Source organism: Perognathus longimembris, chromosome 28 (genome assembly GCF_023159225.1).
Source record: "Perognathus longimembris pacificus isolate PPM17 chromosome 28, ASM2315922v1, whole genome shotgun sequence".
Taxonomy (NCBI): Eukaryota; Metazoa; Chordata; class Mammalia; order Rodentia; family Heteromyidae; genus Perognathus; species Perognathus longimembris.
Window position 1 is genome coordinate 72129442 of NC_063188.1, and position 20337 is coordinate 72149778.

The following is a 20337-nucleotide window of genomic DNA, read 5'->3' on the forward strand; positions in this document are numbered from 1 at the left end:
CCTAAGATATACTTACTAACAGAGGGCCCGTGTGAGACCTCACAATTGGGGCAGTGGTAGAGATCAATGTCAGCTGCCTTCTCTTCTTCCACACCAACACAACTGTAAAAGAGAAAAACAAAGAAGGTTTATACAAGTTTATTTTTATTTTGCCATCCTAGGGCTTGAACTCAGGGCCTAGGTGCTATCCCTGGGCTTTTGTGCTCAAGGCTAGCACTCTACCATTTGAGCTACACACAGCTCCACTTCTGGCTCTTTGGTACTTATTAGAGGTTAAGAGTCTCACTGACCTTCCTACCTGGGCTGGATTCAAACAACAATCCAGGCTGGGAATATGGCCTAGTGGCAAGAGTGCTTGCCTCATACACATGAAGCCCTGGGTTCAATTCTTCAGCACCACATATATACAAAAAGGCCAGAGTGGTGCTGTGGCTCAAGTGGCAGAGTGTTGGCCTTGAGCAAAAAGAAGCCAGGCCCTGAGTCCAAGCCCCAGGACTGGCAAAAAAAAAAAAAAAAAAAATCCACAAAACTCATTCTCCTAAGTAGCAAAGATTACAGGCTGAGATTACAGCCACAGGCATCTTGCCATTTTATATTTTACAAACTGTCCACTCCAGTAACTATTAGTAAACATGGCTATTTGCATTAATTAAGTAAAATATGGCTGGGTGTTGGTGGCTTGCGCCTGTAATCCTAGCTACTCAGGAGGCTGATATATGAGGATAGAAGTTCAAAAGCCAGCTGGGCCAAAAAGTCCCTATGAGACTCTTATCTCCAATTACCCACTCAAAAATGAAGTGGCGCTGTGGCTCAAAGTGGTAGAGCACAGGCCTTGGACAACACAGAGTTCAGGGACAGTGTCCAGGCCCTGAGTTCAATCCCCATGACTAACCAAAAACAGTAAAAAAAAAAAAAAAAAAAAAAAAAAGTAAGTCAAATTTAAATGCAGTTCCTCTGTCACCCAAGCTACATTTAGACTCTTTAGTAGACACGTTATTAGTAGTCACTATATTGGACAATAAGTGCAATATTTCTACTGGTCTAAAACAATTATGACAGGGCTTTTTAAATTTTTAAAAAAAATTTTTTTTGCCATTCCTGGGCCTTGGACTCAGGGCCTGAGCACTGTCCCTGGCTTCTTTTTGCTCAAGGTTAGCACTCTGCCACTTGAGCCACAGCACCACTTCTGGCCCTTTTCTATATATGTGGTGCTGGGGAATCGAACTCAGGGCTTCATGTGTAGGAGGCAAGCACTCTTGCCACTAGGCCATATTCCCAGCCCCATGACAGGGCTTTTTTAAAGCTTCATGAAGACTGAAAATAGTCAAAGAATCTAGAATAGCACTATCCAACAGAAATACAATGTGAACCAAATAGATATTTTAGATGTTCTAAATAGCAAAGGTAAAAAGCCAGGCACCAGTGGCTTATATATGCTTGTAATTCTAGCTATTCGGGAGGCTGAGATCTGAGGATGGAAGTTGAAAGCCAGCCTAGGCAGGGAAGTCTATGAGACTCTTACCTCCAATTAACCAACAAAAACCTGGGAGTAAAGTTGTGGCTCAAGTGGTAGAGCACTACCCTTAAGCAAAAAAAGCTCAGAGATGTGCAGGCACTGGTGGCTCACATTTGTAATCCTAGCTACTGAGGTGGCTGAGATCTGAGGATCAAGGTTCAAAGCCAGGCAGGAAAGTCCATGAGATTACAATAAACTACTCAGAAAAAAGTTGGAAGTGGTGCTGTGGATCAAGTGGTAGAGCGCTAACCTTGAGAAAAATAATCTCTGGGACAGCACCCAGGCCCTGAGTTCAAGCCCCAGGATCAGCAGGAAAAAAAAAAGAGAGAGAGAAAAGGAAGGTAAGAAGAAACAGGTGAAATTCATTTTAATAACCGTTTTTAAACTAACATATCCAAACTATCCACAAATTTTCATCTTTGAGAGTTTATTAAATAAAATTTACTATTTTTATATTTAAGAGTACTTATAAAGTAATTTGTTTCACTTATCTTTTTCCTAAATATCTATAATGAACATGTTACTTCTTTTTTTTTTTTTTTTTTTTGGCCAGTTCTAGGCCGTGAACTCAGGGCCTGAGCACTGTCCCTGGCTTCTTTTTTGCTCAAGGCTAGCACTCTGCCACTTGAGCCACAGCGCCACTTCTGGCCATTTTCTGTATATGTGGTGCTGAGGAATCAAACCCAGGGCCTCATGTATACGAGGCAAGCACTTTTGCCACTAGGCCATATTCCCAGCCCCAACATGTTACTTCTTATTTTCAAGATTAAAAATATTTAATTTTGAAAACTTGAGTTCACATGCACATGAGGTAATAATCTCACAAAATTAAATAACCTCTTCCCGCAGAAAGGGGACAGCAGACTTTCAAAAACCTCTGGGGCTGGGGATATAGCCTAGTGGCAAGAGTGCCTGCCTCGGATACACGAGGCCCTAGGTTCGATTCCCCATCACCACATATACAGAAAAAACGACCAGAAGCGGCGCTGTGGCTCAAGAGGCAGAGTGCTAGCCTTGAGCGGGAAGAAGCCAGGGACAGTGCTCAGGCCCTGAGTCCAAGGCCCAGGACTGGCCAAAAAAAAAAAAAAAAACCTCTGGCTAAGGCTGAACTCCTTTTATCTTTGATAAGCCACAAAAGTAAGTCACATAAAAATATGACAAATCTCAAATTGTTTTAACCAAGACCATGCTTATAAATTTCCTAGGATTAACACACTTCCATCCCATACCTTTCCCATATCTTCCCAAGTAATAATCTTATGACAGTAAACCTGTAACATGTCAAGAAATCTAGGTCATCAACTTTGTAGGGGCTTCCTTGATTTATTAATAAACATTAGCATTACCAGGGAGGATTTCATTGTGACATTTCCACACATATATACAATGCATTTAATCAATCTCCTCATATCATTCTCCCTTACCCTGTCTACATTCCTAATACAATTTCAAGATGTTCCTTTGTTCTATTTTCATAATTGCTGATAATCCTCACCATCCTTATCTAACTTTTTTATATCAGCATTTCTCAATCAACTATTCCCTAAGATATCTTCTCACCTGCCCCACTAACTTTCAACACCCAAGTCCAAACCCCAACCCTAGCTCAATCCAACTGCCTAACACTGGACTACTGAATATGGCTGGAGAAAAAAAAATCACTCATTAGATTGGTTAATTCACACTATCCAAAATATCTGGGTCATGCTGTCTGATGATCTTCCTATAATTCCCTACCTAGCTCTCTTTCTCATGATACAGAGTGGATTTCAAATAAATGACCAACCTCACTATACATCTCTTTCTTTCTCCCCTAAATGATCTTGCTTTACTTCCTACCACCAAATTTACCTCCTTTTGCAGCCATCCTTTCCTTCCATTACAGTGGAAGTGCTGCTGGGTGCCAAGGGTTAACATTATGATCCTAGCTACTCAGGACGCTGAGATCTGAGGATCAAAGTTGAAAAGCCAGCCCAGGCAGGGAAGTCCATGAAACTCTATCTCCAATTAATCACCAAAAAGCCAGAAGTAGAGCTATGTATGGCTCAAGTGGCAGAGTGGTAGCCTTAGCTTTAAAAAAAACTCAAGGACAGCACCCTGAGTTCAAGCCCCAGGACCAGCACTTTAAACAGAAAAGCCAATGAAAATGATAATTTTCCTTTCTAAATAAAGTCAGTCTTTGCAACTGAGTTACATCTTTTCTTATTCAATCAATTATCCTTTCAATTTGCAGTTATTGGCAACCTCTCCTTCTTTACCTTCTCCTTCACAATAGCATTTAAATAAACTCAGCAATCTTAAGGGAACAAACAGTTTAAGGCTGGCACAATACCACTTGAGCCACAGCTCTACTTCTGGCTTTTCAGTGGTTAGAGATAAGAGTCTCGTGGATGTTCATGCTTGGGCTGGCTTCAAAGAGCAATCTTAAAATTTCAGCCTGGGGATTAGCTAGGATTACAGGCCTGACTTCATCAGCATTTCTGCCTCTAGCCATACTCTCTCCATTGAGAAGGTTTCTATCCTTGACTGGTAGCTACTACTTTAACAGTTAATGAACATCTGCCAGACTCCAATCTAGGTGCTGGTAATAAAAAAAGAAAAAAACATACAAAAACCCGTCCTTGGACTGGGAATATGGCCTTCTAGTAGAATGCTTGCCTTACATACATGAAGCCCTGGGTTCGATTCCTCAGCACAACATATGTGGAAAAAGCCAGAAGTGGCGCTGTGACTCAAGTGGCAGAGTGCTAGCCTTGAGCAAAAAGAAAGCCAGGAACAGTGCTCAGGCCGAGTCCAAGCCTCATGAATGGCCAAAAAAAAAAAAAAAAAAAAAAACCACACCAAAAAAAACCTGCCATTCTACTAGGGAAGGTAAACAAGAAACAAGGCAAATCAATGCAATGAAATATATGTTAGATAATGAAAAGAGCTACGTAGAAAGAAATAAAAAGAGAGAGAGAGAGTGTATGTGTGTGTGTGTGTGTGTGTGTGTGTATGTGTATGTACTGGTTGAATATCCCTTTTCTGAAATACTAAGGAACATAAGTGTTTCAAATTACAGATTTTGGAGCATTTACATAGACTTTACTGGTTGAGCGCCTATAATCCAAAAATCTGGATTTCAAAACATTTCAAAGTTCAGTTTAGGAATGTTCAACCTGTATATATGACTATGTAACGATATACATCTAATAAAAGAGTCAGAAAGAATGGCTATAGTGGTAGAATATTTTTTGCCAGTCCTGGAGCTTGGACTCAGGGCCCAAGCACTGTCCCTGGTTTTTGGGGGGGGGGGGGTTTATTTGCTCAATGCTCGCACTCTACCACTTGAGCTTTAGCACCACTTCTGGCTTTTTCTGTGTATGTGGTGCTAAGGAATCAAACCCAGGGCTTCATGCATGCTAGGCAAGCACTCTACCACTAAGCCACATTCCCAGCTCTGTAGTGGTAGAATATTAAGTAGGAAAAGATTGACAAAATTATCCTGGGGGTGGTGGTGGTAGTAGGATCAAGGTTTGGACTCAAGGCTCTCCATTACTCAGATTGCTGCCTTGGCTCAACCCACTTGAGCGGTGCATCTCAGCTCAGCTTTTTGCTGGTCATTTGGAGATACAATCTCTTGAACTTTTCTGCCCGGCTAGCTTCAAACCATGGTAATTCAGATCTCATCTACCTGAGTAGCTAGGATTATAGGCATGAGCCTGGACAAAAATGATTTTTAAATAAGATATGAAAGGCAGTAAGGGAGCAAGCCATGTGGATACAAGGAAACAATATCCCAAGTACAAAAACCCAATGGCAGGAACATGTCTAGAATATTCAAGAACTAGTGAGGAGTAACTTGCTTTGGATGGAGAGCAAGGACAATAATGAATCAGGAAGGTAACAAGACTCATGTAGTAATGGCAGGCTCATGTAGGCTGTTAAAATTTTTGGCTTTTCCTGAGCAAATAACTGGATTGTGGGTAGGGATGTAATGATCAATCATATTTATGTCTCTGGATTCTCTTGTTTCCCAATGAAGTCTTTTTCACCTGCCCAACACAAGTGTTGCCTGCATGCTCCTTTCTAACTACTTCTCACTGATCTCACCCCTTGGGAGTATGTGGCTGTATCTATGCATTTGTAACTCCAATAAAGAGTTTTCAACTGTGTTTCAAACTCTTCTTCCAAATTTCTCCTGGGTATTTCTACTAGACTATTCGTACATTTCAATACATACAAACCCAACTTTCTCCCATTAAACTTGTTCCCTCTCTTAAGTACCCTACATCAGCAAATGGCACCATAATGTTACCAGGTATTTAGGCCAAAAATTTGGCAACTATCATTTAATAACCTCTCATCATACCCTTTCATATACTGTGAAATAGATTATTTAGCCTCAAGTTAAGAACTCAGATGTTAGTGACACACCATATGGGTTCAGACTTTTGGTTTTTTATAGTTGTTTTTTTTCTCCAGAGCTGAGGACCGAACTCGGGACCTTGCGCTCACCAGGCAGGGGCCCTTCCACTGAGCCACATCCCCAACCCCGAGTTCAGATTTTTGGCTATGCAACTTACTAGCTGTGGAATCCTGGGCAAATTACTTAACCTCTCCTGTGTCTCAGTTTCCTCATCTGCAAAGTGGGGATAAAAACTGTAACTAGGGGGGCTGGGGATATGGCCTAGTGGCTAGAGTGCCTGCCTTGTATTCATGAGGCCCTGGGTTCAATTCCCCAGCACCACATATACAGAAAATGGCCAGAAGTGGCGCTGTGGCTCAAGTGGCAGAGTGCTAGCCTTGAGCAAAAGGAAGCCAGGGACAGTGCTCTCAGGCCCTGAGCCCAAGCCCCAGGACTGGCAAAAAAAAACAAAAAACTGTAACTAGGCCTGGGAATGTGGCTTAGTAATAAGAGTGCTTGCCTTGCATGTATGAAGCCCTGGGTTCAATTCCTTAGTACCACATATACAGAAAAAAGCCGGAAGTGGAGCTAAGGCTCAAGTGGCAGAGTGCTAGCCTCGAGCAAAAAGAAGCTCAGGGACAGTGCCCAGGCCCTGAGTTCAAGCCCCAGGATTGGCCAAATAAAACTGTAACTACTCCACAAGGTTGTAACAAGTATAGGAACTGTGCCAGAGAGAGTGGCTCATGCTGCAATCCCCACTACTCAAGAGGCAGAGAACAGGAGGATCTAAGTTTGAAGTGTGCCTTAAAAAGTAACTATACATAATATACCCAATCTCAACAAACAAGCTTGACATTATGGTATATGCCTATAATCCTAAGTATGGGTAGAAGAATCACAGTACAAGGCTAGCCAGGGCAAAAAGTGAGACTCTAACTGAAAATTAACCTAGACGCAAAAGGGATTATAGCTGTGGCTCAAGTGGTACAGTGCTTAGCTAGCAAATCCAAGACCCTTAAACTCTAAAACTGTACAATAAATGGAAAATTAATTAATCTATATATTATATAATATACATCATATATTTATAGTTTAGCATATTGCCAAGGATATAGTAAAAACTACATATTTGTTATTATAATCCAAGTTAACATGATGACCTATTGACTGTATCTCCTAACTAGCTATCAGTCAGTTGTATCTTTCTGTCACCTTTATTTCCATTGCCCTAATGCAGGACACTATGATCTTTAACTATGAATATTATCCTGCTTTCCCAAATGGAATCCAGGTCTCTACAATGTCCCCACCCAGTAGTTCTCCACATTGTAATCAAAGTAGTCATTAAAAACTGCAAACATAAGCTAGGCATTGGTGGCTCATTGTAATCCTATTCAGGAGGCTGAGATCCATAGATCAAGGTCCAAAGCCACCCTAAGCAGGAAAATCTGTGAGACTCGTTATAGCCAATTAACCACCAAAACCCAGAAGTGGAGCTATGGCTCAAGTGGCAGAACACTTGCCTTGAGAAAAAAAGCTCCCAAAGTGCCTAGGCCTTGAGTTCAAGCCGCAAGAACTGGCATATACACCTGTGTATGTGTGTACACACACACACACACACACACACACACACACACACACACACACGTGCGCCCCCCCTTTTTCTAAAAAGGCTTTGTCTCTTTCCCTTCTGACTTATCTCCTGCTCCTCACAGAGCATCTACTACATATCGTGAAACTTAATGCAAATAGAAAGCAAGAGCACTTGTTCAGAAACAGGAAAAGAAATCTTTTTCCTTTTTCTATGGTCTATCAGCTTACCATAAGCTTTTATTTGCTATTTGCTCAAGAAGTGAATTCAGGCTCTGCCAGGCACCCTGGGGCCCCAATTGTAGTACACAAGGTACTTGCACTGGACCCTGAATCTCTTAAAAAAAATAAAAACCTTCCTGAGCCAAGTGCCCTAGGCAACCAACTAAGAACCTGTACAGGGAGGCAAAGGGAGTGAGAGGTAGGATCACAAGTCAAGGCTATATTTTTTAGCACTTACTCCATTGTCTGATCACATAAAAAACAAATTTAGAGGAAAAATTATTAAGACTTTCAGGTCAACATCAGCAGTACATTAAACCTCAAGTGTGGGGTAGCACTTGAGTATAGTGGTCACATGCCCATTATCTAAAATGGGCTGGGTGGATGGCTCAGTAGTAGAACACTTGCCTACTATACATGAAGCCCTGAGTTCAATTCCCAGCACTGGAAGGAAGGGAGGAAGGGAGGAAGGGAGGGAATATTTTTTAAAATCCTGCTGAGCCAGGTGCCAGTGGCTCACAACTGTAATCCTACTCAGGAAGCTGAGATCTGAAGATGACGGTTCAAAGCCAGCCTAAGCAAGAAAGTCCATGAGACACTATCACCAATTATTACAAAAAAAGCTAGAAGTGGAGCTGTGGCTCAAGTGATAGAGCACTATTCTGAGTAAAGAAGGACAGTGTGCAGGCCCTAAGTTCAAGCCCCAGGATGGGCACAGAAAAAAATCCAGCTGGACTCTTAGTGTCCTATTATCCTATCCTCTGATCTTCATCACACATGGCTTCTGCTTGAGGATCTTCTTCCCTACTGCTGCTATGCCACCCCCAACATCCCCAACACATAGTATTCCTGTTTCAGCTTGCCCTATGCCAATTATCAATTGTTCTTTTCTTGTTTGTCCATACTATATTTAGCAGATAATATATTCTGTTCAGCAAAAATAGTCACCTCCTCCTTTCTCAGTCGTGGTTTTTTTACTAATCAACTCAATTTATCAAACATTTATTAGGTAAGATAACCCATATGGAGGCATCAGGCATCTAGATGTACTGCCTCAGTAATTATCACCCAGGACAAAAAGTAGTAAATACTGTTTTGCTTCCTTGGTGAAGAAGACAAGTGTTTTACCTCCAGGTCTTGAGATTACATTATCTCTAGTATGTACCACACAGTCCAGCACATAGTAATTACTGAGTACATAAATCAACAAGTATCAATTATATATACTGTCTTCATGGAATAAATATCTGAAAGGTAGAGTGGTTCCACAGGTGCTATAAAGTAAATAAATCTGGGCAATAGGATGGTAAGTGAACGAATAAATCGGAAGCCTACATAAAAGGAGCTAAGAAGATAACTGAGCTATGAACATTAATTACATACATTATCATGTTACATCTCTACAACAAATCAGAACATTCTGCTCAGTATTTAGAGATACAAAACACAGAGGTTAAAAGTTTAGACTTGCAGGGCTGGGACTATGGCCTAGTGGCAAGAGTGCTTGCCCTGTATACATGAAGCCCTGGGTTCGATTCCCCAGCACCACATATATAGAAAATGGCTAAAAGTGGCGCTGTGGCTTTATTATGTAACTGTACCGCCTTTGCACAACACCTTGTCGGGACTGGGAATATGGTCTAGTGGTAAAGTGCTCGCCTTGTATACATGAAGCCCTGGATTCAATTCCTCAGCACCACATAAACAGAAAATCCAGAAGTAATGCTGTGAATCAAGTGGTAGGGTGCTGGCTTTGAGCAAACAGAAGCCAAGCAAAGTGCTCAGTCCCTGAGTTAAAGCCCCAGGACTGGCACAAAAATAAGTTTAGACTTAACAGAGACAGGAAGATATCTTGAGCCTAGAAGTTTGGGGGCAATAGGCCACAACATGTTCAGAGCCCATAGTTAAAAGAGCAAACAAACACAAAAGAAAAAAAGTTTAGCCAGGCAATGGTGACTCATACCTGTAATCCTAACCACTCAGGAGGCTGAGATCTGATGATCAGGGTTCAAAGCCAGCCAGGGCAAGAAAGTCTGTGAGGCTCCTATCTCCAATTAACCACTAGAAAACTGGGAGTGGTGTTGTGGCTCAATGTAGTAGAGCGCTAGCCTTGAGCAAAAGAGTTCAGCAACAATGCTTAGGCCAAGTTCAAGCCCCACGATCTACAGAAAAAAAATTTAAAAAGTTACACTTAAGAGCCAAACTGTATGGGTTTGAATCTTCTACCACTTACTGTGTGAACACGAGCAATTTACATTAGCTTCAATATGCTTCAGTTTTTGCCATCTGGGAAATGGAAGTATTAATAGTAGCCAATTAACAGGGGAATGAGTTAAAATGAGTATCTAACATATGATAAATATTAGTTATCATCACCAACATTATTCTAATATAAGAGACGAGACATGGGAGTCTGAATGGTTAAGTAAATTACTGACAATGACAAAACCAGTAACTAAGGCTCAGGGTATAGCTAAAATGGTAAATACCTGTCTAGTTGGTGTAAGGCCCTGAGTTCAAACCCCAGTATGTTTTTTTTTAAAAATCCCTATCATACAAAACTAGTAAGTAGAAAAATAGGGTAAAATTTCAGGTCTTAGCTAAGTGTCAGTAGCTTATGCCTATGCAGACAAACCGTATCTTCAATTAATCAGCAAAAAAGTGTAGGTATGTAGGTATGGCTCAGGAATTAAGCAGAATGCCAGCTGTGAGTGGGAAAAAAAAGGGAAAAGCCAATCAGCTCCACCCTTTTAGTTCAGCCCCAGTATAATACACACATATACTCTCTCTCCCTCTCCCTCTCTCTCTCCCTCTCCCTCTCTCTCTGTCTCTCTCTCTCTCTCTCTCTCTCTCATAACTGGGCACCCAGTGGTTTATGCCTGTAATCTTAGCTACTCAGAAGGCTGATCTGGGACTGGGAATATGGCCTAGTAGCAAGAGCGCTTGCCTAGTATACATGAAGCCCTGGGTTCAATTCCCCAGCACCACATATATAGAAAACAGCCATTTTTATATCTTCTCTTGTGAAGTCTCTCTTTAGCTCTTTTGCCCATTTCCTAATAGGTTTATTGGGCTTGGAGGGGCTTAGTTTTTTGAGTTCTCTGTAGATGACAGATATCAGGCCTTTGTCTGCTGCTGTGCTGGTAAATATCCTTTCCCATATTGTTGGCTGTCTTTCTATTTTGGTGGCTATGACCTTAGCTGTGCAGAAACTTTTTAATTTGTAGTAGTCCCATTTGTTGAGTCTTTCCCCTATTTGTTGTGCCCCTGGGAGGAAATGCTCAACATCCCTGCTAGTAAAGGAAATGCAAATAAAAACAACCCTGAGATACCACCTCACCCCAATTAGAATGGCCTATACTCTGAACTCAGGAAACAATAAATGATGGAGGGGCTGTGGGGAAAGAGGAACCCTTCTCCATTGTTGGTGGGAGTACAAATTAGTACAACCACTTTGGAGAACAGTATGGAGGTTTCTCAAAAAGCTCCATATAGACCTACCCTATGACCCAGCCATACCACTCCTAGGCATCTATCCTAAACAGCAAAACCCAAGATATCAAAAAGACATTTGTACTTCCATGTTTATCACGGCACAATTTACAATAGCCAAAATATGGAAACAACCCAGATGCCCCTCCACAGATGAATGGATCCAAAAAATATGGTACTTATACACAATGGAATACTACATAGCGATTAGGAATGGTGAAATATTGTTATTCGCAGGGAAATGGTCAGAACTCGAACAAATAATGTTGAGCGAGACAAGCCTAGAACACAGAAAACAAAGGGGCATGATCTCCCTGATATATGACTGTTAACAAAGGGAGACGGAGAGACAGTAGAGACCAAGTCTGTGAACACTGTATATGTGCTTGATACATTGTATATTGCATATGGGTCTACCTGACCTAGACAAGGGATGGAAAAACAGGTTTTAAGATATCACAAGAAATGTACACACTGCCCTACTATGTAACTGCACCCTCTTTGCACAACACCTTGTAAAAAATTTATGTTCAATTAATAATAAAATATATATATATAAAAAAAGAAAACAGCCAGAAGTGGCACTGTACCTCAAGTGGCAGAGTGTTAGCCTTGAACAAAAAGAAGCCAGGGACAGTGCTCAGGCCCTGAGTCCAAGGCCCAGGACTGGCAAAAAAAAAAAAAAGAAGGCTGGGCTGGGGATATAGCCTAGTGGCAAGAGTGCCTGCCTCATATACACGAGGCCCTAGGTTCGATTCCCCAGCACCACATATACAGAAAACGGCCAGAAGTGGCGCTGTGGCTCAAGTGGCAGAGTGCTAGCCTTGAGCGGGAAGAAGCCAGGGACAGTGCTCAGGCCCGGAGTCCAAGGCCCAGGACTGGCCAAAAAAAAAAAAAAGAAGGCTGATCTGTGGTTGAAAGTTGAAAGCCGGCCCAGGCAGGAACATCTATGAGACTTATCTCCAATTAACCACCCAAAGCTAGAAGTGGAGCTGTGGCTCAAGTGGTAAAGTGCTTACCTTGAACAGAAAAGCTCAATGACAGTGTCCAGGGTCTCAGTTCCAGCCCCAGGACTGGCACAAAAGAACCCAGGTCTTATGGAATCAGCCTAAATGCCCATCACCTGATGAATGGATAACAAAAATGTGGTATACACACAAAATAGAGTATTATTCTGTCATAAAGGATAATAAAATCATGTGATTTGTAGAAAATGGACAGAACTGGAGATCATCACATAAGTAAAATAAGAAACACTCAAAAAAGACAAATACGGTATATTTTTATCTCACATGTGGAATCTAGATCTACAAATACAAACAAGAAGACATGAACCTAGGGCTGGGAATATGGCCTAGTGGCAAGTGTGCTTGCTTCGTATACATGAAGCCCTGGGTTCGAGTCCCCAGCACCACATATATAGAAAACAGCCAGAAGTGGTACTGCGGCTCAAGTGGCAGAGTGCTAGCCTTGAGCAATAAAGAAGCCAAGGACAGTGCTCAGGCCCTGAGTCCAAGCCCCAGGACTGGCAAAAAAAGACATGAATCTAAACAGAACTATTTCCAGTTGAGCCAAAAAGATGAGAAAGATTTCAGGTGCAAGTGGCTCACACCTATAATCCTAGCAACTCAGAAGGCTGAAATCTGAGGACTGCAGTTCAAAGCCAGTACAGGCAGGAAAGTCCATGAGACCCATATCTCTTATTAACCACCAAAAAGTTGAAGGTGGACCTGTGGCTCAAGTAATAGAACACTAGCCTTGAAAAAACCAGCTCAGGGATAGGATAGCCCCCAGGCCTTGAGAGTTCAAGCCCCAGGACCAGCACCAAAAAAAAGGGGGGGAGGGTAGTTAGGGAGGACTGAGATAAAAAAAAATACCATGCACATTCATAGAAAATTCATAATGAAACACATGATTTTGCACAACAAAGAACTCAGGATGCCCAGTGTTTCCTAACTCTCCTCAAGTCACCCTGGCATCCTTCTTCAACTTTTATTAAAGTTGATCTGGTCTGTTAAGATCAGTATCTTTGTTTTTGTTCTTCTCACCTTTCTCATCTGTCCTTTTCCTTAACGGTTTGAAACCTGGGACAGATATCCCCGGAGGACTCCCATCCTTGAAGAGGACTCAGTCCACCTCCTCTTCCTTTCTCTCCTCTCTTTTTTCTTTCTGAAAACAGCAGCTTTCAGGGCTGGGAATATGGCCTAGTGGCAAGAGTTGCTTGCCTCATATACATGAAGCCCTGGGTTCAATTCCTCAGCACCACATATATAGAAAACGGCCAGAAGTGGTGCTGTGGCTCAAGTGGCAGAGAGCTAGTCTTGAGCAAAAAGAAGCCAGGGACAGTGCTCAGGCCCTGAGTCCAAGCCCCAGGACTAGAAAAAAAACCCAGCAGCTTTCAGAGAGCCAGTCATATCTTGAGCCCTCTAACAAAGGGGTCGGAAGCTAAGAGGTGGCCTGTAAGCAACTAGGAGCAAGCCTCCATCCTCACTGGGTCACAGCTTTAGCTGTGTAAGCCAAGATAGGCAAGATCTTGACCTAGGTCTTCACTGACTGGATTGGTAAGCTCTGTTGTTGGCATACTATTTTCCCCTAATCTCCTCTTCCTTCCTCTTTTTCAGTCTTTCTCTCCCTCTGACAACCTCCAGACCAGAGATAATTCGCCATTTGTTTGCCTACACCCATTACCTGACATTTCTCCTATGAGCATATCCTCCTCAGCACTGTGAGAAATTTTCATTGATCACACAACAGCAATCACACAGGGTGCAACTTGTGAACATGTAATGACCACTTTTCTATGAGCAACTAGAGAATCACAAGCCTCTTCTCTTCCCTTCCCCATAACAACTTTATGCCAATAGGAAGTAGACAGAAAAGACTACAATGCTCCTCAACCTTTTACATCCCTTCAGGGTCCCAAATAATGGGAATCTGCTTTGTTCCCATAACTCAATGTTGTTACCATGGCTTCCTCTCCCTAGGAGGGGGGTGGTGGCGAGGAGGGGCAATTCTCCAGCCCAGAATCTTAATCTAAAAGTAAAAGCCCAATCCCCCACCACCCCTAGGTGACAAGCACCTGAGTTCCTCCAAGCAGGCCATACCTGGAAGAGCAGGGGACTTGCTCAAACAATAGGCTTCTAGGACCAGGCTGGTACCATATACTCCTGAAACTGTGAACCCTCTAGTTTTCTGTGACCCTACCCCCACCCATGATACTACTTAAATTCCCCCCACCTCTATCCCTATTATTCCTCTGGTCCCCTGATTCTCCTCAGGTCACCCTGCAGTCCCTATTCAACTCTTATTAAAGTTGATCTGGTTTGTTGGGGGAAAAAAGATTACAGGCTGTCAGGCAGCAGTAGCCCACACCTGTAATTCTAGATACTTTAGAGGCTGAGTTCTATAGAGGATCTTGGTTTAAAGTCAACCTAGACTCTATTTCCAAAATACCCAGTTAAAAAAGACAGGCTGACATGTAGAAAACTCAAAGTAGACCCTAGCCTATCACCATGCACCAAGATCAACTCAAAATGGATCAAGGACCTCAACATCAGACCTGAATCCTTGAAACTACTGAAGGACAGAGTAGGACAGACGCTAGAACTTATAGGCACAGGAAGGAACTTCCTATATAGAGTCCCAGGGGCACAACAGATAGGGGAGAGACTCGACAAATGGGACTACTACAAAATAAAAAGTTTCTGCACAGCTAAAGACATAGCCACCAGGGGCTGGGAATATGGCCTAGTGGCAAGGGTGCTTGCCTTGTATACATGAAGCCCTGGGTTCAATACACCAGCACCACATATATAGAAAATGGCCAGAAGTGGCACTGTGGCTCAAGTGGCAGAGTGCTAGACTTGAGCAAAAAGAAGCCAGGGACAGTGCTCAGGCCCTGAGTCCAAGGCCCAGGACTGGCGGGAAAAAAAAAAAAAAAAAAAAAAGACATAGCCACCAAACTGGAAAGACAGCCAACCATATGGGAGAGGATCTTTACCAGCACAGCAACAGACAAAGGCCTAATATTCGTCATCTACAGAGAACTCAAAAAAAAAAACTAACCCCCTCCAAGCCCAGTAAACCAATTAGGAAATGGGCAAAGGAGCTAAAGAGAGACTTCACAAGAGAAGATATAAAAATGGCAAAGAAACATATGAGGAAATGTTCTACATCCCTGGCAGTAAAGGAAATGCAAATAAAAACAACCCTGAGATACCACCTCACTCAAGTTAGAATGGCCTATACTCTGAACTCAGGAAACAACAAATGCTGGAGGGGGTGCGGGGAAAGAGGAACCCTTCTCCATTGTTGGTGGGAGTGCAAATTAGTACAACCACTTTGGAGAACAGTATGGAGGTTCCTCAAAAAGCTCAACATAGACACACCCTATGACCCAGCCATGCCACTCCTAGGCATCTATCCTGAACAACAGGTCTCAAGATAGCAAAAAGACATCTGCACTTCCATGTTTATCGCGGCACAATTCACAATAGCCAAAATATGGAAACAACCCAGATGCCCCTCCACAGATGAATAAATCCAAAAAATATGGTACCTATACACAATGGAATACTACATAACGATTAGAAATGGTGAAATATTGGTATTCACAGGGAAATGGTCAGAACTTGAACAAATAATGTTGAGCGAGACAAGCCTAGAACACAGAAAACAAAGGGGCATGATCTCCTTGGTATATGACTGCTAAGGTGGGGGTAGGGGGAGACAGTAGAGACCAGTTCTGCGAAACAAAAAACTTCTTGTCAAATGGTATTTCCCACAGGTTTGGGTCAGTGACCCTACATTATGTAACTAAAACCAAACAACTACTCAACATATAAAGATCAAAAATAGACCTCTCAGTGGATCACAATAGCTCAAAAGCTATGCATGTATGTTCATATAAGACAAGGATAAGCAAACTCTATTGTTGACATTACATTTAAAGTCCTAGGTGAATTTCCTTTGGCATAGGCCATGTGGCTACTGTATATGTTTTTGGTACACTGTGTATTGTATATATGTCTACCTGATCTAGGGAAGGGAAAGAAAAACAGGGTATAAGATATCACAAGAAATGTACACACTGCCCTATTATGTAACTGTACCCCTTTTGCACAACACCTTGTCAAAAAAATTTTTAATCAATAAATAAAAAAGACAGGTTGAAGCCAGTCACTGGTGGCTCATATCTGTAATCCTAGCTACTCAGGAGGGTACAATCTGAAGACCATGGTTGGTTCAAAGCCAGCCTGGGTAGGAAAGCCCATGAGACTCTTTATCTCCAATAAATTACTAAAGTAGCCATAAGTGGAGCTCAAGTGTATAGTACTAGCCTTGAGCAAAAGAAGCTCAGGGGCAGTGCCCAGGCCCTGAGTTCAAGCCCAGGGCCTACTCAATCTCTGCTTTCTGCAGGGGCAGGTACTATCATAAGATGTACCTTGGAAAACTAATTATCTCTACCCACAAATGAAGCGGGGAGGAAATATTTGCCTTTCTTCAAAAATATCAGAAAATCTAAATCAGTTTCTGGTTTCCTACAAAAACCTTAACCAGCTGCGGGTATGCTTAAGGTGGGAAAGTATAAACCTATCCAAGTATGAGAGAGACCCTGAGTTCAACCCCAGTATCACATACATACACACACACAAAAAAACCCTTGACCAAACCATCTGTCAGACCAGAAATGGTACCATTTATTGTTCGCTACTATAGCTGTTCAAGGCACGTAAGACTTGGAAGAATGCAAAGGTCATAAGAAAGTTCTAATATAGCTGGAAAATTTTTTCTACAGTATGCACATAGACTTCACTAAATTCTAGCTGGATCAAAAGAATTTTTTACAGATACAGACAGACAGACAAACACACACACACACACACACACAGGCACTGTACTGCTGAAGAAAAAAAGAAAGCAAAAAAAAGCTCCACCTTTCTTATGATCTGTTCTTGTGGCTGTCCCATTATATTTTGCCATTTATATCAAAACAAAGTCATTCTTGACACATTTCTTTCAAAATCCCACCCTTGTAGCACAAGTGATAGAACACCAGCCTTGAGTAAAAAGAACAGCTAAAGGACACTACCTAAGTCCTAAATTCAAGCTCCAGATCACTTTTTTTCTTCTTGCCAGTCCTGGGGCTTGAACTCAGGCCCTGAGCATTGTCTCTGGCTTCTTTTTGCTCAAGGCTAGCACTCTACCACTTGAGCCAGTGTCCTTCTGGCTTTTTCTATATACATGGTGCTGAGAAATCAAACTCAGGGCTTAATGTATAAGAGCCACGCACTCTACCGCTAATCAATTTTTTTAAAAAAGTAAACCCTTTCTAATTAGCTTTCAGGCTGGCTCGTGCCTTGTAATTCTAGTTCAGGAGGCTGATATTCACAGACTAGGGTTCAAAGCCAGCCTGAGTAGAAAAGTCCCTAAGACTCTTATCTCCAATTAACCACCAAAAAGCCAGTAGTGGAGGTGTGGCTCAAGTATTAGACCACTAGCCTTGACCGAAAAAGCTAAGGGACAGTACCCAGACTCATAGTTCAAGCCCTAATAATACTAGCACCAAAAAAAAAAAAATCCTACTGGTACTGATAGCTCATGCCTATAATCCAAACTACTCACCTATAATCCTAACTACTCCAGAGGCCAAGATCGGAGGATCCCAGTTTGTAGCCAGCCCAAGCAGCAAAGTCCTAAACCACTCAGAAAAAAACAGAAGTGGCACTATGGCTGAAGTGGTAGAACACTAGCCTTGAACACAAAGAGGCTCAGGGACATTATCCAGGCCCAGAGTTCACGTGCCAAGTCTAGCAAAAACTGAAAAAAAGGGCTGGGAATATGGCCTAGTGGTAGAGTGCTTGCCTGGCATACATGAAACCCTGGGTTAGATTCCTCAGCATCGCATATATAGAAATAGCCAGAAGCGGCACTGTGGCTCAAGTGGTAGAGTGCTAGCCTTGAGCAGAAAGAAGCCAGGGACAGTGCTCAGGCCCTGAGTTCAAGCCCCAGGACTGGCAAAAAAAAAATTCCCAACCCAGAATTCCAGCAAACCTCCTATCACTTATCGCTATATATTCACTTATCACTGTATATTCACTTATCAACATAGACTGGGGTTCAAGCCATCACTGTCTAATCAGACCAGAAATTACTGAAAGGCTAGTTAAAACACAAACCCTGCACTAACTTCAGAGGTTCTGATTCACGAAGATTTGAGGTGGGACCTATTAATGTGCATTTCCAAGGCAATCTGAAGAGATAATGCTGCTGCTGTTGTTGTTGCTACTGCTGCTGCTGCTGCTGCTGATCCAGAGCCACAGATTTGAATAACAAGGATTGACAGTGCCCCCTCTATTTTCCCTGCTTCCACTCTTGCTCCTCATCTTGAGTCTGTCTTCACTGTAGCCAGATCACAAGCCTGTTCTACTCAAAATACTTCTGGTTTTCCTATCCCAAGAAAAGCTAATCCCTTAAAATAGCTCATAGGGGCCCACTACTGTATTTCCCAAACATTAGCTTGTGTCAAAATCATTTGATGAGCTGAGCACCAGTGGCTCATGGCTCATGGCTACTCAGGAAGCTGCCAACAAAATGACAGACTGGAGACACGCCTCAAATGATAATGTACCAAATGAGCAAGCAAGCTGTGCGTTCTCACCTCTGAATTCAAAGTTCTTATATCACAGATTTCTGGGCCCTAACTCCAAAGTTTCTGATTCAGTGAGTCTGAGGTGAAATAAAATAAGAGGTTTCCAGGTGATTCTGATCCTGACAGTATGGGAATTAGAACTGGAGATTTATTGCCCTATGATCTCCACTCTCCCCACACATATCTTCCACTGCTCTCCCCTGGCTCACTATCTTCTATTAACACTGGCCACCTTGTGAATGAAATGCTAACATGCCAGGAATGCTTTATCTCCTCTATCTCCAACATCTTCCCTACGTACCTTATGGTTTCTTTCTTACTTTCCTTTAGGCCTCTGTAGCACTGTACATAATCTTCCTATTAAAAGAATCAGGCCTAAGATGGACACTAGTGACTCATACCTGTAATCCTAGCTACTCAAGAGGCTGAGATCTGAGGCTCGTAGTTCAAAGCCAGCACAAGCAAGAAAGTCTGTAAGACTCTTATCTCCAAAAAGCAGAAGTGGAGCTGTGGATCCAGTAGTGAAGTGCTAAAAGCTAAGAGACAGTGCTCTATTCCCGAGTTCAAGCCCTAGAACTGGCACCAAAAACCAAACAACCAAGAAGTATATAGACTGTGTTTTAAGGCTGGGAAAATAGAAGCCAGACTGTATATGTTTTTAGTACACTGTGTATTGTATGTATGTCTACCTGACCTAGGGAAGGAAAAGAAAAACAAGGTGTAAGATATCACAAGAAATGTACACACTGCTCTACTATGTAACTGTACCCCTTTTGCACAACACCTTGTCAAAAAATTTGTTTAATAAATAAATTATTTAAAAAAAGAAAATTGTAGGGGCTGGGGATATGACCTAGTGGCAAAAGTGCCTGCTTCATATACATGAGGCCCTGGGTTCGATTCCCCAGCACCACATATACAGAAAATGGCCAGAAGTGGCGCTGTGGCTCAAGTGGCAGAGTGCTAGCCTTGAGCAAAAAGAAGCCAGGGACAGTGCTCAGGCCCTGAGTCCAAGCCCCAGGACTGGTCAAAAAAAAGAAAAGAAAATTGTGGAATTGACAAGAAATGTATTCACTGCCTTATTATGTAACTGTGCCTCCTTTACACAACACCTTGTCAATAAAATTTAATTAAAAAAAGAAAATAGAAGCCAGGCATGGTGACAGATAACAGTGAATACTAGCACTGATGACACTGAGGCAAAAAGATTACAAATTCCAGGTCAGTCTGGTAAACAGTAAGACTGCTTTTATAAAATAAGGAAAAAAAGAGAAAAAGCAATGAGGCTATTCATTTTAACCTTATTTCACTTGAAACAAAAACATGGATTATGGGTGATTCTATAAATCCTGGTTTTCCTTACCTTTTACAACTTGTAACAATTTAGCCTGAAAAGTGTTATGACCAAAGTATATTAAAGTCTCTCTGAACGGTGGGGATAAAGGAAGCAAAGTAACTAAAGTCATAGCAATATCCCAC

General features: G+C 42.1%; 1 protein-coding gene across 8 annotated transcripts in view; it reads right to left on the minus strand.

The window, feature by feature from the left end:
• The window catches only part of Phf8 (PHD finger protein 8), a 120402-nt gene that overhangs the window by 75431 nt on the left and 24634 nt on the right, over nt 1-20337 (minus strand). For all 8 annotated transcript variants that reach the window (XM_048335577.1, XM_048335575.1, XM_048335583.1 and 5 more), the window contains exon 3: nt 17-102. In XM_048335577.1, coding sequence (XP_048191534.1) covers nt 17-102 — 86 coding nt within the window. The remainder of the gene's footprint in view (nt 1-16; nt 103-20337) is intronic.